The sequence below is a fragment of the Rhinoderma darwinii genome, chromosome 6 (assembly GCF_050947455.1).
Source record: "Rhinoderma darwinii isolate aRhiDar2 chromosome 6, aRhiDar2.hap1, whole genome shotgun sequence".
Lineage (NCBI taxonomy): Eukaryota > Metazoa > Chordata > Amphibia > Anura > Rhinodermatidae > Rhinoderma > Rhinoderma darwinii.
Genome location: NC_134692.1, coordinates 134,854,248 through 134,871,971, shown reverse-complemented (window position 1 = coordinate 134,871,971; position 17,724 = coordinate 134,854,248). Strand labels below are relative to the sequence as shown.

General features: G+C 45.1%; 1 protein-coding gene across 1 annotated transcript in view; it reads right to left on the bottom strand.

Moving 5' to 3' along the window:
• Nucleotides 1-362: 362 nt before the first annotated feature.
• LOC142655869 (uncharacterized) overlaps nt 363-17,724 on the bottom strand; it is a 35,633-nt gene continuing 18,271 nt past the window's right edge. Inside the window, exons 3-10 of the mRNA XM_075830511.1 lie at nt 15,539-15,630; nt 15,393-15,451; nt 14,377-14,534; nt 12,504-12,666; nt 11,647-11,838; nt 9,860-10,090; nt 2,837-2,978; nt 363-766 (exon numbers count right to left, since the gene is read on the bottom strand). Of these exons, the coding sequence (XP_075686626.1) occupies nt 692-766; nt 2,837-2,978; nt 9,860-10,090; nt 11,647-11,838; nt 12,504-12,666; nt 14,377-14,534; nt 15,393-15,451; nt 15,539-15,630 (1,112 nt within the window). The 3' untranslated portion in view covers nt 363-691. The remainder of the gene's footprint in view (nt 767-2,836; nt 2,979-9,859; nt 10,091-11,646; nt 11,839-12,503; nt 12,667-14,376; nt 14,535-15,392; nt 15,452-15,538; nt 15,631-17,724) is intronic.

The following is a 17,724-nucleotide window of genomic DNA, read 5'->3' as shown; positions in this document are numbered from 1 at the left end:
TTACAGTTCTACTAAACCGGACATGATCCTATGATGGTCCAACCAAAAGAGGTCCAGGTATTGCGGCCAAGTTACAGATTCTAAAATACCCCTATTTCCAATGGTGGACTCAGAGATAGAAAGTCAGGCCCAGCTACAGAACGGCAGCTTATGACTATGAAGATCGTAAAGATCGCCCAATAGGAGGCAACTTTGCAATGGTGGTCGGCGACATCTTTTCCCGAAACACTGAAGTCATGACTGGTATCGCGAGTGACATTGCTGTGCCCTACAATGGAGCAGGGATTGAGTCATAACCTGCGCAGTTCTCATTATATATAAGCCACAATGTCTTGGATCCCTCAAGTAATTTGTAGTCCCCGGCAGAGCAACACTTTATTATTGGTAATACCTTAAGTGGTTTATCTGTTGCGAGAATCAATCCGCAAGACAGTAGTAGATGAAGTCAGATGACCATGATGTGATGTAGATGTCCAGAGCCGTCGACATGGGAGTTTCTGCAATCACATGGGATGATGAACACCACACACAAGTGCTACACGCAGTATATAGTCTGTGCACGGTCCGTTTCCTGACCCACGTCTTGTGGGACTGACAAGTTCTGTACGTTGTAGGCACTGTCATAAGTGTCCTTGATAAGATGGCGTTCACTAGCCCTTCTTGAAAGGTTCTCCCGTCAGAATGGCAATGGCTACGCAGTCCAGCTCCTCTCTGTGTTGACCAGCTCCATCCCTTCAAAGTATGAATGAGGTCTGCGAGCGTGAAACTGAAAAAAAAAAAATCGCTAGTTTAAAGTTTTTACTAATGGGAGACCACAAATTTGTATTTAGATATTTTATATTCGTGCTCCTTTTAAGTCTAGTAAGTTGTTCTAATTGGGCAACCCCTGTCCATATGCCCTATGGACAGCAGAGAGGGGGGGGGGGGGGGGGATGTACTACATGGTCGTCATTTGTCCGGATACCAGCTCGCAAGGTTATTTAAAGGGAGTTGTATAAAAAGAGAAGCATTTCTGCTTTCTAGAAACAGCGCCACTCTTGACCATAGGCTGCATCTGGTATTACAGTATCTTCTTGAATAGAGCTGAGCTGCAATACCAGACACAGCCCATGGACAAGTGTGGCGCTGTTTCTGGAAGAAAGCAGCCGCCATATTTTTTTAACCCATACAGCTCCTTTTAATATCAATATGTACCAGCATGTGTAAAACTACTTCATTCGTCAAGTTGCAGTCCCTGAGATTGCGTTTTGAGAACCATGTTTTAAAGAAACACTGCAGTACAAACTGATACTGTTATATCTAGTGCAGGGTCCAAGGAAGAAGAAGCATGACTGTTTCTCTCAGAGGGATTCAACGTACACCAATCATGTCCCGTCCCCTCAGGCCCTGCACTAAAACATCAGGCCTCATTTATCAAAACTGTTTAAGAGGAAAGCTGGCCTTGTTGCCCATAGCAACCAATCAGAGCGCCACTTTAATTTCTTGCACTGTGATTGGTTGCTATTGACAAGGCCTGTTTAATATCCATGGCTGTTTTCCTAGGTAAAGGTTGCTTTTGGCCAACAGCTCTGCCTATAATGCTGGGATCTAAGGCCAGTTGCACACGAGTGCTGTTTTTCACAGCATCAGAGTGGCACCCCATGGTTTTCAGAGACCCATTCACTTTAGCGGGTGAATCGGGTCTGTGAAAATGGACCAGACTCTCCGATCCGCGAAAAGATAGGACAGTCCTATCTTTCCATGGACAGGACTCAGGCAGCACACACGGTCGTGTACATTAGACCTAAGGTTTTTTGCGCTGTAATTTTTGTTCATAAGGATGTATTCATACGTGCAGGTTTGGATCAGTTTGGTTAAAGCTAAAACCAGCAGTGGATTCAAGGGAAGATCAGTAAGTGTCCTTGATACCTTCTCTCCCTTTATGATCCACACTTAGCTTTGGCTTCAAAAACTGCCTCAAAAATCTGCATGTGTGAATGCACCCTAATGGAAGCATCAATGCTCTGCCAGATTCCGCACCCGACTGACTCGGATCTACTTTTAATGGGTGCTGGCAAGGTTTCTATAGTTGGAATAGAAAGCCTCTGGCACCCAACAGACTCCATTGACTTGCGCTTCATGCACACGACCGAGTGTGCCGTGCTGTCTTGTCGGTGATTCGAGGAAAGATAGGACATGTCCTATGTTTCCTCGGATCGGAGACTCGGACCATTTTTCACGGACTCTATTCACCAGCTAAAGCGCATGGGTCCGTGAAGACTATCGGGTGCCACTCGGATGCCGTCAAAAACGCCCCGAGTGGCACAACGGTCATGTGCATGAGGCATTAGGCCTTATTCAGACGAGCGTTTTTCACATCTGTGTGCTGTCCGTTTTTTTTTCACAAGCACCACGCGGACCTATGAAAATCAATGGGGCTATTCAGACATGCGTTGTGTTCCATGCAGCGTGTGTCCGTTGCATGGAACTCGCACCAAAATAGGACATGCAGTGTTTTTGCGCACCACGCAGCCATTGAAGTAAATGGGTGCGTGGAAAAAAAACAAACTGCCAGCACACTAACGTGTGCTGTCCGTGATTTTCACACACCAGTTGCTAAAGAAACTGATTAAAAAAATAAAACCCCTCCAAAACAAAACGCGTGACATACGTGCATAAAAAAAATGCAGACACGCACCGTACACTGATGCCATACGGAACTGCAATGCAGTAAAAATGTGTTTTTTATGCCTGCAAAACGACACGCTCATGTGAATCTCGGCTATTAAAGGGTTTCCATGACCAAGTAGAAGGATAGCGCAGCAGTATGAACATAGCCCAACAAACTCACGCTTACCGGAGACTGCAGGGACAGCTGGTGTAGGATGGGGAAGGGAGTCCAGTGGATCGGTTCCATAGGCCAGCTGCACACAGACACGTCGCTTGCTTTCCCAGAGTCGATCATCAAGTCGTTGACACTGCTGCAACTTGTCTCCAGCCTAGAAGACCAAAACAAGTTATCACTGGTCCGGTACGTAAAGGGGCTCTACAAGCAGAATATGAAACCTGGAAGGGGTGACAACCAATCAGATCACTGCTTTAAATTTTAAGCTGGGTAGAACGTCCTTTACTGGGCTGTGATGGGCAACTGTTCCGTTTCTTGCCGGTTTCAGGTTTACAATGGACTGAAAAAAAAATTACTGTAGGGCTTTATTCAGATGAACGAGTGTAAACTGTGTCGCACCGGTTTTCACAGATCCCTCAGACTTGTCTGTTGGGGGACCCGTGAAAACGGACAAAAATAGGACATGTCCTTTTTTTCACGGGCCCTGCACGCGGTCCGTTAAAACAGCCGCTTGAACAGCCCCATAGAAATATATCAGTCTGTGTGACGGTCATAAAAAAAAAGGAAAACAAACATCCAGCGCATGGACTACGTGTACGTTCATCTGAATAAGCCCCAAGTATAACTCATCAAGCACTGGTTATAGATAATTCTAGATCCCAACCAGGCCCTAGTCTACTGGCTGCTAAACACGCTCCTGCTGATCAGAGATATGTGATATGTAGCACAACGCTGAATCAGCGAGAAAACCGCAACCAAACCCTGCGTCCAAGAGTGTCCGCCCCCCCCCCCCCTCCCCTCGTAATGTCACGAACTGCAGTCTGGCTACCAGCTTGTGTCTCTATCTAGATTACGACAAATAAAAATTAAAGGCTGTGTCCGCCTTCACAGCAATTTTATTGCTCCATTGAATCTAAAAGAAAAAGTCATTTTGCAAAGTCTTAAAATGAAAAAATGTGCCGTTTTGCGTACACAGCTCCAATGCAGAACTGTCTCTCCATGATTACAAGCAAGCCTGGTGTGTAGATCGTGTTGTCATACTCCCTTCCTGTCCCCTTACTTCTTAGGGTATGTTCACACGGCTTATTTTCAGCCGTTTTTCAGGCCGTAAACAGCCGACAAAACGGAAGCATAACATCTCCAAACATCTGCCCATTGATTTCAATGGGAAAAACGGCATCCTGTTCCGACAGGCCGTTACTTTAAAAACGGCCGCATACAAAAATGCCTACGAAAAAGTGCATGTCGCTTCTTGAGCCGGTTTTGGAGCGGCCATAAAAAAACGTGAGCTTGCTTAAAAAACGGCTGAAAATCAGGAGCTGTTTTCCCTTGAAAATACAAGTTGATCGGCGCTCATTTGCTCCTGTCACACGGAGCTATGGATGGGACGAGCGGTGGTTATTCAGATCACTCGTCCCCATACATTATCATCATGTCGGCAGTGCGGCTCCGTTTACACATGCGCTGCCGACAACGATAATATTTTACTTTTTTAAAACGATGCGACCAGCAGATATTGAGCGTTTGCTCGTTCATTTGCTGATCGGAGCGTTATATGCACGCTTGTCTGCCCGATAATCGCCCTGTGTAAAAACCCCTTTTAGTGAAGTGATCTCTGTGAGACTGCTGCCCCCTTGTGTCTAACACTAGGATTACAGGTAGAGATTGTAAATAATTAATTGACATGGACAGGTAAAGTAGCTCTATACTGTGGACACCCCACGAGAGTGTGGCATTGAAAGTTGCTCCTAAGGTGAATCCTCTTTGTAATTCACTCCCGTGCGTTCTGTGGGGTGACGGGTCTACTGGAAGGGGCAAAGTTTGGTAAGGTAATAAATCTGAGGGGCACTGAACATACCTTTATACTCAAACGACCTATTTTCGGGCCGTAAACGCCCAAAAAACGGCTGAAAAATCGGAAGTAGAACGCCTCCAAACATCTGCCCATTGATTTCAATGGGAAAACGGCGTTCTGTTCCGACAGAGCGTTTTTCGCGGCGTTTTTTTACGCGTAAAACAACGGCCGTGAAAAAAGTGCAGGTCACTTCTTGGGACGTTTTTGGAGCCGTTTTTCATTGACTAGCGAAAAAAAAGTTCAAAACGGCCGTAAAAAACAGTGGAAATTGCGAGTGGCTTCAAAAACATCTGAAAATCAGGAGCTGTTTTCCCTTGAAAACAGCTCCGTGTTTTCAGACGTTTTTGGTCACTGCGTGTGAACATAGCCTTACAGGGCAGGTGAGTGTGTTGTGCCACTTGCCCAGCGATACATAATAGAGAAGTGACCAGGTCTACTGCAACTTTCTATAGTAACACATGAAGTCTGCACTTTTCCATCACAATTCATGGAGTTAATCCCTCGGCCCAGTGTAACGAGGGCTGCATTCATAGTTCAGGGATTGTCCCTGTCCTTCAGTCTATACTGGGAAACTTCAAACTGTTGCAGTTAAAGGACCCTCCCTTATCTTGAGCTGAAGGGGACCCATTCTCTATTTTCAGGTTTCTACAACCCCCTATTGATAAGTGGAGAAGAACCCTCAATTGTTTGGCAACCTTTTTACAGAAAGCAGGGAATGGGCTCCCCATCAATCTCATTTTAATTATGTATCTGATTGAAGCCGACCCAGTGATCAGCCGATCATTGAGGGATCCGACTTTCAGCGGTTAGCCGTTAATTACTGGGGTAAGCTACAATGTCATTCATTTACCCTGCAGCGGCCACTACAGGTAAAGTATAGTATTACTATATTATTATCCATATTATTTTGAATCCCATTTTCTCAAAATGTTAAAACTCATAGGAATTAACGATTTAATTATTATTTAAGACTAACTATTTACTACCTGCGTGTAGAACTGTTGACATATATTTTCTGATGTCTCAACTGTTTCATAAAGACATATTGAAACAGAAAATATACATGTAACTATAATGGAGGTCTACAAAATACGCGAAGGGGCTGGGCCCTCCAGGGCAATAAGCTGCTTTGCAGTGTCTCTCCATTTTGGGTGAAAACAGGGCAGAGCGAGTGGAGTGGCTCTCTATTACATCCATATGCCCGAATAGGAAAGGGCCCCTTTAAGTTACGAGAATAATGTACTTTCCTCCTTGAGATAAATACATCAGCTATCCTCTGTGTCACCTTGTCACAACACAAGGCCTGAGGGGTTCCACGGCCGCACATGGTCCAGGGCGCTGCATGCGGAGTGCTGATTGATTTGTTTGCTTCCATGATCAGACGCTCGTCCTGATTCCATGATGTCTGCTTAATGGAGCACAGGATGGAAAAACACAGCAGGGAAATGAACCTTTAATTAACCAGTAAGAGTCACAGCAGTCCATTACACCAACCTCTGCCAGGGACGCATTGCAGAGACCAGAGTTACCACCGCCACCCCTCCCCCAAAAATAGTCTATTCATTATTTCTAACGATCTGTGTCTGCTGCTAATAGGTTAAATGTGAGTGCACAGGTGACACCGCGGTGTGACCGTAGAACAAGTCTACTGACTGAGAATTACAGGTGACACCGCGGCGTGACCGTAGTCTACTAAGGCTGGGTTCACACGAGCATGTTACGTCCGTAATGGACGGAACGTATTTCGGCCGCAAGTCCCGGACCGAACACACTGCAGGGAGCCGGGCTCCTGGCATCATAGTTATGTACGATGCTAGGAGTCACCGGGAGAGGGGTTAAGCAGAGGTCCCCTCTCCCGGTCCTGGTCTCCTATTTTCATCTCCTGCTACGTAGGTGTAAGTATACTATATTGCCTTGCATGTTATGTATACTTAGGACTGCACTTTATATATACTTTTTTATATTGCACTTATGTGTCCATCTGTGCAGGGCGTACCACGCCTAGCACCTGCTCAGTAATCTATATGTATGCACTTTAGCCATGTATAGGAGGTATTGGACCATTTGTACATCTGGGGGGCCACTCTGCTTTTATGTTCGGATTCTGTTTCTGTTTGAGGGTCTATGGTATTTTATTATGTATAACTGTTATATGTTTTTTTCTGTGTGTCTTTTTTCTGGTTTGGTTTGCTACACTGTATCAGTATTAAAGAGGACCTCATCTCTCCTGACATGTCTATTTTACTAAAGACTTGTATTCCCCTTTGAAATACCAATTCTTACACATATTTTCAGAGAAATCTGTTGTACCATTCCTCTGTTATTCCTCCTAGAAATGTATGAATAAATTGACAAGTGGGTGTTACCATTCCCCTTGTCAAAGGGGCGTGTCCCTACACAGTCGTGCACTGATTGGACAGTGCCAATCTGTGTAAAGACACCCCCCCCCCAACTGGTAACACCCAGTTGTGAATTTATTCATACGTTTCTAGGAGGAATAACGGAGGAACGGCACCAAATAGAGTTCTAAAAAACAATGTTCCAGAATTATTATTTAATGGGGAATCCAATTATAAACTAAAACAGACATGTCAGGAGAGGCGACAAATGTATGAGTCCGGATTTTACGATTGTCTAGACTGGATACGATTGTAGCAAACCCTCAGCTGTGAGAAGTATTAGGTCTCTAGGCGTTTCAACTTCGGTCTGTAAATGTTCCCATTCACTGACAGCAGACAGAGATCTTGAAAATGGTGAATTATTAAAACAAAGTTTATTAGAAAGTTGCAGAATTATTCATTATACAATGACGTAGCTTTATTTAGTCGGGATTCTCCCCTTATTATTAACACCATGGAGGATAATGCCCGGCCTGTGCCCGTTACCTCACACTATAGTGTGCGGAGGGGACTACACGTGTCCACTCACTGTGATGCCCGCCACACTAATTGCCCTGTCCTGCTCCCTGGTAATCCTGCCCACAGCGTCCTCCCTGCGGCAGCCACCGACGCCCTCCCAGTGCACAGACCAGTGTAACCATGACAACAGCTCGCCCAATCACAGCTCTGCATTCTTCACGTTCCAAATACCTTCACGGCTAAGGTAATGGGGTCTCGGAGCTGCTCCAGGATTTAAGTAACCCCTGCAGTGCTGGAGCGGTGGGAGAGATGCAATCATATACGAGTAACCGCCTGATTAGATATTCACTGCATGTTCTCCAGACGTCCTATGTGCGCAAGTGCCCGATTATAGACAGACATGCAAATCACCCGTCTCTGTCTGGCTGTGCCACCCAAAATATTTTAACCCTACAGTATCAGCAATTGCTAATGGCCCCAAAATACACGCCATAATTATACAAGAGTGATCAATGAGCAACACTAATGTGTAATATAATAGACTTCTAATGAGCATACGTGATTGTTTAAGCGCCATAGACGTAATGATTTACAGGCATGGGTAGATTTATGGCATTCACAAAGACAATTATGTGACCCCCCATGTATTATTCTGGACTAGGGGGAGATGTCAGGACTATAGAAGTTCTCTATAGAGATTAATCCGATTGGACCTGTACACTCCCCTGACGTGTGGATTTTAGTAAATACTTCCCGATTGAAATAACAATTCTGAAACATTCTTTCATAGAACTCTGCATGGTGTCATTCCTCTGTTATTCCTCCTAGAAATGTATGAATAAATTGACAACTGGGTGTTACCATTCCCCTTGTCAGAGAGGCGTGTCCCTACACAGTCTCGGTGTCAGCACTGATTGGACATTGTCAGTCTGTGTTGGGACACGCCCTCCCCAACTAGTAACACCCAGATGTTAATTCATTCATTATTTTCTAGGAGGAATAACAGAGGCAGGCACAATGTCCTTTCTATTGGCCACGGACACCTTTCTGTATATTTACGTATATGTGTCTGTGCCGTAGAAATGATCTGTAAAATATAGAACATGTCCTATTTTTGTCTGCGATCGCGGCACGGACTCTCCTAAGTCTATGGGCACGTCCACGGATGTGTAACCGTAGCCATCGGATCCATATTTGCGGACTGTAAAAACCCTTACGGTCGTGTGAATGAGGCCTTAAAGTGAATGTCTAACCTTGAATGGGTCCAATATTCTGTACGGATTCATTTCATAATGGGTCCTTAAAGGAGTCAGGGGGCCCAGTTTTCTGATACAGAGCGCCAAATGCACTGCAAAATCATAGAGTTAAAAGCTACATTTCTGGCTCCCTGCAGTCACCACTAGAGGGAGCTCACTGCATACTGTTATACATTAAACTCCCCCTAGTGGTGGCTGCAGGTAGACAGAATTTTATCTTGTAACTCTTTGTCCATGCACAAATTTGTAGCTCTGTATCAGAAAAACATCATGTAGATATCAGCATGTTGGACCTCAAAAGCAACATGATAATAGGTGGAGAGTAACGTTAAAGAAGTCATAAAACATTGATCATTCCAGTCACTGCTCATACTGGGAATCGCCGACACACTTGTAGCAGCGGTTCACAGTATTACAACATTCTCCCTTCCAAGTGAATGGTATAAGGCAGTAATACTGTGAACTGGCGCAACAAGTGTGTCGGCGATTCGCAGTACGAGCAGTGAGAATAATGAAGGGGAACCAGCACTAATACGAGCGCAAGGAGGCTTGGCAATGCTCAATCCAGGATTTTCTTTACTGCTATTGTATAGGGGTTCCTCACCCAAATGTCTAGAAACTTGAATTAATATCGCAGCCAATGACTACTGCCAAGCTGATTTTCCTATTCTCCACTGTTGGCACAACGCTAATCCGGCTTGGATTTGAGTCATGTCTGACAGCCTGGTTGCTAGGGACACACTGCCTAACAACCAGAGTCTTTACAATGGGTTGTCAGGAAGCACATCCCCAGCAACCAGTCAATCTCCGATTACTCGGACCTTCAGCTCAGGGCAGAATTGTCACTAAAGTTAAGCCTTGCTATGGCTACATTAACCATATTTTTAACCCAAAAATGAAATTATGCAGAGAAAAAAAATTGTCAAATAGCAAACAATTTTTTTTTAAAAATCTCAGAAAAAAATGTATGTAATGATTGATCTCATATTTTAGTGAATGAGATTCCCAATACTTGAAATCATCATAGTAAAAGCCTTAGCGCTATTTCCAGATCAGCTTCCGTTACCTGGGTGGCGCCCCGGCGGGCTGCTGGGGCTGGTTTGTTTGGGGGCCCTTCCGCACACCGTCCTGACAGCCGCACACGCAGCTCCCCAGGGCCTGCAGGGGAAACACCTCTTCAGAGCTGCTGAATGCCGGGTTATCCAGGGAATTGAGGGACGCCGAGGCTGTCAGCCATGTTTGAGAAGGACACCAGAAATGAGTGGGGACATCGTCAAAGCGGCTAAACCTCCTGTAACTAAGGGCAGGAAATTTGCTGTTAAAGTGGCATCTGTATGGTGTAATAGATTATATATATATATATGGGTAATTTCTACCACCGACACTTTACACATCAGCTTTTTTTTTATACAATACATTTTCTATTTTGTCTTGTTGCTGCGTCTAAACATCCTAAAGCGGGAGAGGGTCTCATGTCAATTGCATGAAATTCAAGAAACCCTATTAAATGATTGCGAATATCAACTCTCATTTCTGGTTACCATGGCAACAGATACCCGGGCCGCTTCCACGGCCGCCTTCCTCCTCGCAACCTGAGCAAGTGTCTAAGTCTTTCCCAGCCGGCAGGAGGCGAGCAGTGAACGCGAAGTCCGAGGACAGGATCAATGCTATGGTGAGAGCGGAGGCCGCACTACTAAAGATTGCTGGCAGCATTAAACAGGACAAGGTCCCTATTATAATGGACACAACCGTACCCACTAAGCCCGCCAAAGTGTGGGGGAGTCTGAGGTATCATTCCTGCCCCCATGACGTCCTAGAAATACAATACATGAAAACGGTCTGTGTTGCCCGTAGCAACTAATCACACCACAGCTTTCATTTTCCAAAGGCACAATAAGAAATGAAAGCTGTGCGGTGATTGGTTGCTATGGGCAACAAAGACCAGTTTTTCTTTTTGGCCGAATTTGTGAATTTCCCCCAAGAGAACAAAAGGGGTGACTGGCAAAAGGCCTCAGAGAGGGAAGGGGAGCCGTCGTGGATGGTCATTAGTAAATATGGGTCACTATAATCTGTCCTGGTGACATGAACTCTTTAGAGTATGAAAACCCTCCATGAATAAATCTTGGTGCATATCACAGAACAAGGACTGATCACCTCTCCTGACATGTTTATTGTACTAAATATTTGTATTTCCTACAAAATAACATTACTGGAGCATCTTTTATTAGAACTCTGCATTGTGAGGTCCCTCTGTTATACCTCCTGGAAATATATGACTGAATTGACAACTGGGTGTTACGATTCCCTTTGTCAATAGCGTCTGTCCCTACACAGTCTAAATAGTGAGGACAGTGTTGGGACCGGCACAAGGGGAACGGAAACACCCAGTTGTCTATTTAGTCTTACACTTCCATGAGGAACAACAGAGGAGTTGAACAATGCAGTTTTTTTCTAAGGCTGCATGCTAATGCTCCGGAGCCTGAATAGGAGGCACTATAGAGTCCCAACAGTTCTGGATAACAGCTGTAGGGACTGTGTGAAGTGTGATGCCTCTGTACGGCACCATATTATACCCTAAAATAGAGTATTAGGGCATGCCGTGGAATATGCCACAAATTATTTTTTTCCACAGATTTTCGATCAATACATGAAAAAAAAAAATCTGCATAAAATCAAAAGGAGCACAGAGGTAAAGTATGGGTCCATATATTTCTACAGGTGCTGTACAACATAGATAATGGTAATATTTAAGGGTGCATGAGGCGTTAACTTCAGTTCCCCCGTTTTGTAACACGGACCCTTTTGTACATCACCCCCTAATGATGAAGACACCGCAAGTTATATACTTTTTACCTGCTTTGAGTCTGAGCCACTTTCTGTTGGAGGATCTGTGTCTGAAACCTCCGAACCAGGACGAAAACAGCGGCTGCGGCACAAATGATAATGCAAAAAACGACAGCGCAGGCGATGGCGGCAAGGCGATGATGAGTCATTCTGTAGTCACAGGTTTGTCCCATGTACCAAAAATCTCTGCCAATTGGGCACCTGATGGGGTCAGGACAGATACAAACTGAGCACAATCCATGGTGATTGACAGGAAACCTATCCAATTCTAACAGTAAACGAGCAAATAATGAGTCCACAGCCGCTGAAGAACTATAAGTCTCAGTATACACTACCAGCTGAGGGTTGCTGGATCTTGTAGAAGGAGCGACACTGGATGCTATTCTTTTCTGAAATTACAATGTAAAAGTTTTTCCCAGTCTTTTGTAAATAAAGCTCAATCATTGTATAATGAAAAGTTCTGCAACTTTCTAATATATTTTATGTTTCAAGACGTCTGCTTGCTGTCAGCCAGTGGAAGCATTTTTGCCTACATCCAGAGGCTGAAAACCCGCCCTGATCATATCCAACTTCCACAGGTGTTCTGTTTATTGTGAAATAAAGTGCTCTGACACACTGTAACGAGCCATGCAACTATTCTGTCTCTACAGGTTTTTAGCTTTTGAATGTAAACGATGCCAGCAAGCAGATCTCTTTACCCCGGTAGGAAATTGAAACACAAAGTTTGTCAGTTGCAGAACTTTTTATTATACAATGATTAAGCTTTATTTAAAGAAGACTGGACAACTCCCACGCTTTTATAAATGAACATCCTTTGCACTTCTATTGTTACCATGGCGTATGAAAATACAAGCAGTTCTACTCACTGGCATTCAGGGTCCTGCCCTCTCCGGTGGATGCAGATGCCGTTATTGTGGCAGAAGATACTGTGGCAAGGTGATAAACAGAGGGCGCTAAACATCCGTAGAGGCACACACTGGAAACTCCGAGGACAAGCGAACCAGTCTGAACATGGATCGGCATGGTTGTCTGTGGAGAGGAGATATCGAAGTGCGATAGATGACACTAAATTCTTAACACATCCTAAATCCAGGGACCAGGATGCCAAACATGGAGCACTAAACCACTGGACACCAGGGACTGGAATATTAAACCACTGGACACCAGGGACTGGAATATTAAACCGCTGGACACCAGGGACTGGCATATTAAACCGCTGGACACCAGGGACTGGCATATTAAACCGCTGGACACCAGGGACTGGCATATTAAACCGCTGGACACCAGGGACTGGCATATTAAACCGCTGGACACCAGGGACTGGCATATTAAACCGCTGGACACCAGGGACTGGCATATTAAACCGCTGGACACCAGGGACTGGCATATTAAACCGCTGGATACAAGAGACAAGGGCATTAAATGAGGACACTAGGGAACACAAAATTAAGTCAATGGACATCAGGGACTGGGGCACTAACCTCCATTACAACAGGGACTGATACACTAAGCCATTAGAAGCCAGGAACTGTGGCATTAAACTACTAGTATGCCGGGACTGGGGCACCACAAACAATGGCACAAAGGACTTGGGTACTACAACCAAGGGCACAAATGACTGGGGCACTACAACCAAGGGCACAAATGACTGGGGCAGCACTAATTTCCAGAGGCAACAAGAGACTGGGGCACTGTAACACTGGGTAACATGGACTGGGACACTAAACTGTTGCAAATCAGTAACTTTGGCACCAAATCACTAGCGGTGCCAAAACTGGGGCACTAAAACTAATAGATACCATAGACTGGAGTTCTAGAACAGTGAACCAAGGGTGAGGACACAGAAAATACTATTTACTAGAGACTGGAGAATGAAGTTACTGGACCATGGGATTTGGGCACAAACCACTAGATACCAGGGACTTGGACAATAAGGGTATGTGCACACACACTAATTACGTACGTAATTGATGGACGTATTTCGGCCCCAAGTAGTGGACCGAACACAGTGCAGGGAGCCGGGCTCCTAGCATCATACTTATGTACGACGCTAGGAGTCCCTGCCTTTCCGTGGAACTACTGTCCCGTACTGAAAACATGATTACAGTACGTGACAGTTGTCCTGCAGAGAGGCAGGGACTCCTAGCATCGTACATAAGTATGATGCTAGGAGCCCGGCTCCCTGCACTGTGTTCGGTCCGGGACTTGCGGCCAAAATACGTCCGTCAATTACGGACGTAATTAGTGTGTGTGCACATACCCTAAAAGTAACACCGGCAGATAAAACCTTGAACTCACTGGTCAACACCTCCTTTTGGCCTGAAGACTGGTTTAGTTTAGTGTATTGATAACATAAAGCAATAGGCCAACATTCAGTCTATGAAGCGGGAGGGACTACACCATTTCTATCTGGCTCTGCAGAGAAACAGATGGGATACGCCTGACGTCAATAAATGACATTGTGCAACTTATATTTAGGGCGCATCAAATGTGACGGGTAGAATGTACGGATTATTGTTAGTGGCGTTTATAGAGGAAGCCGTGGGAGGGAGAGGCACAGATCATGGGACGGGTCACTGGGTCACCGGGTCACCTCCCTGCAGAGTAATACCTATTTATTACAGGAAGAAAAGATTTCACCAACCCCGAGTCACATGTAACCAGAGAACAGATCAAAGTTCCAATCATCCCGACTGCCGCAATACGCAACGTCTGCGGTCTTACCAGGGGTCTCCTCACCTGTCAGGGATATGTTAAGAAGTCTATAGGCAAAGGGGTTCTCCGAGGACCCGAAAAGCATAGATGGCTTGGAAAGGATAAGTTCCTGTGCAGCAGACATCAGGCTCCCTGGGCGAACGCTGAACAGCACTTTGTATTCCAAGGCAGTGCCAGCCACCCTGAAACGACAATCGAGAGGCTATTGCCAGGACGCCAGATTTACTAACTGCATTAAAAATATCCTGCAATACTAAAGGGTTGAAAACCTATTCTGAATCGAGCATACTAAGCAGGTGAGATTGTATAAATAATAATGGGGGAAGGGGCAGGGGTAGGGGTGCACATGGCAGGTGATATGGCTCTCTGATGCCGTGACTGGCAGGAACATCCTCCGCTGATGCTTCACCGGGCAATAACTGATGATCACCGGCTGTTTCTCAAGTCAGACCGGATGTGCAGAGCCATAGCTGGGCTTTCCTTCGCCGGAGGACAAAGATTTTGTTTGCTACCCTAGCCCTGTATCTAAATACCCTGGCTGAGACAAAGTAGCTTGTTGGCAGCCCCATTGGCACCTGACATACATGCCCTAGTAGCCAGCCCCAGCTATGCTCCTGCCACAGTGATCACCTGATTGCCAGTCACTTTATTAGCAAAAGACGCGGTCTTCATGTTGTTCTTCACGTTGTTCCTGTCCTTGTCGGTTTTTATCCTGAAGCTTCCTGTTAGAGGAACCTATAACAAGCCTGTGTAGCTTGGAGAGGCAGTACGTTGTATAGCAGACAGAACTTCCTGTGACCACTTCTGTACAGTTAGCAATATGTACTTAAATGGTGGTCACCCAGACAGGAAGTCAAGTGGTTACTAAGTAACATAGAAACTGTGTACAATGTATGTTCCATAGTGGTGTATTATATTAGTGACGTCCATATTACTTTGTCAACCTATCCATCCTAGACACAGTTGTGCCGGTCACGCTTTCACACGTCATCCTATCCACCTAACAAGGACCGTGTCCCAGCCGTGGTTGCGTCACTTACGTCACATTCAGAATCTCAATTTTATCAAATCCCGGGGTAGACTTGTAAGCAGAAGTCAACTGAAAGAGAACAGAACAAGTCAGGACATGCTTTATATGAACAAGCAGACTGCAAATCCCGAACTGGTCCCATGCAGGGACACTGACCTCTTGTAGGAGAAGTGGTTTGCAGGAGTCCAGCCGTTCACATGCTGCGTGATGGGTCATGATCATTTTGTAAGTGACATTAATGGTTTGCACTGATGGAAGAGACAATTAAGATTATTATATTTGGGAAAGATATGCCGTAAAGACTGAAAATGTATACGTAAATAAACATCTCTTTGTAAAACAGGTGAGAAGCTTTCAAATGAATGTTATTCTAGTCGTAGATTTTGGCAATACCTACATAAATACATAGTAATGGGATAAAAACAGACCTTCAAGTTCAACCCTCTATAGCCACAAGCCCCATTTCATCCAGGGGAAAGTAAAGAGCGAACCAGCGCTTTATAAAGTGGTACAATAATACCTTCTTCTCTAGATACCAGGATCTTGTTAGCATTTGTTGCAGCAGACTGGCATTGAGTGCTATAATATTTTATCATTAAAAAGGACGCCCAAATCCTTCTGTTTTGCAGAGTTACCCAATGGTTCTCCATTCAAGGAGGAGCAGGTTGTCAAGACAGGAACATAGATCAATACAATTACCTCTACCCTTTGTGAAACAAGACTCCTTTTGCCACTCTGACTGTCCCTATCTAAAAGCAAAAATGGCTTACACTGCCTCTGGAAACCATATTAAAGAATATGAAAAATAGCCATTAGGTTATAGAGGAGGTATATTTCATTATAGTGGCTGTCACCAATACTATAGTGTAAGGCCTCATTCACACGGCAGGGTTTCCCGTCCGGGTGCCGGCCGTTCATAAATCGGCCGGCACCCGGCTGCATGAGGAATGATAGTCCCCTAATGGGGCTATTCACACGACCGATTTTTTGACGGCCGGAAAATCCGGCCGTCAAAAAATAGGACATGCTCTATCTTTGCCCGGGCACCCGGCCGCCCGGCTCCCATAGAAGTCTATGGGGCCGGGTATTACACGGCCATCACCGGAATGTGTTCCGAGTGATGGCCGGGTTTCCCGGCGGTTGCGCTCTATCTCCTCCTCCTCACAGCGCAGAGTGCATGTGAGGAGGAGGAGTTGATGCCATTCTGACGAATGGCATCGCTGCACACTGTGTTGCAGGGCCGGGGTGTACAGCAGGTGGAGGGAGCGCTGCGCTGGCTCCCTTCCCCTGCTTGTTAAAAGCACCCTGGCTCGGCGACACCTTAGATGGCGCCGCTAGTAGCAGCAGCTGCTGCGGCTGCTACTACTGCAGCGACGCCACTATAGCAGAGCGGGGAGGTATCTCCCCGCTCTGCTATGTGCTAGCCGCACTTTAGCTCCTTGAAGGAGCGGAATCCCCGTGTGAATCCCGCCTAAGAAATATTATCTCCGAGTCAAATACAATAAAAATACCTAAATGAAAAGGAGGTATTGCAGGGTGTCCACTGAAATTAATTGGTATCCAGGATATAATGGAAGCCTATAGTCCTCCAAGGGCCAGAAGCCAATTACGGGACCCACTGGTATCTTTAAAGTAAACGTGAACCTTTTAACATCATGTTGTTTTTTAGGTCCATCATTCTGTGCTGATTACTTTCTCATTAGTGGTTGGAGTTCGGTTTTCACTAATACAGTGCTCCAAATCCCTTGCATAGACCAAATAATAAAGTCCTAGCTGCCTATAGTCACCACTAGAGGGAGCTTAGGAGCTTACCGTATACATCGTATGCAGTAAGTTCCTAAGCGCCCCATAGGGGTGGCTGCAGGCAGCAGAAATACTGAGCTCCGTACCCTATAAAGAAAAGAAAAATCAGCACAAAAGTTTGGCTCAATTCGATTTTTTTGTAAAAAATTTCAAGGGTGGACATTGGGTTTTTATGTTATTTTTTTCTACTCTATGCCCTATAATAGAAAGATCTAGAACCTGTCAACTTTCATAGATGCCAGATTGAAATTCTTTTATAATATGTATATAATTTTTTCATCATAAGAACTTAGTTTCTAATGTAAAATAGGTTCTAGGTTTTTAGTAAGACCGGGCATGGGTATGGTCTGTCCCAGGAGCAAGGCCTCAATTTATTTATTTAGTTATATCCAGGAGTAGACATGTTAGCATAAATAACCTGAGATCTTATTAACCCCTTTGCTCACCAAGACAAAATTCAACGGTGTATTTTGCCTCAACGATGTAGCATACCAATTTTCAGGCCTTTGATCTTTTGATACCCTGGATTTTGTATTAAG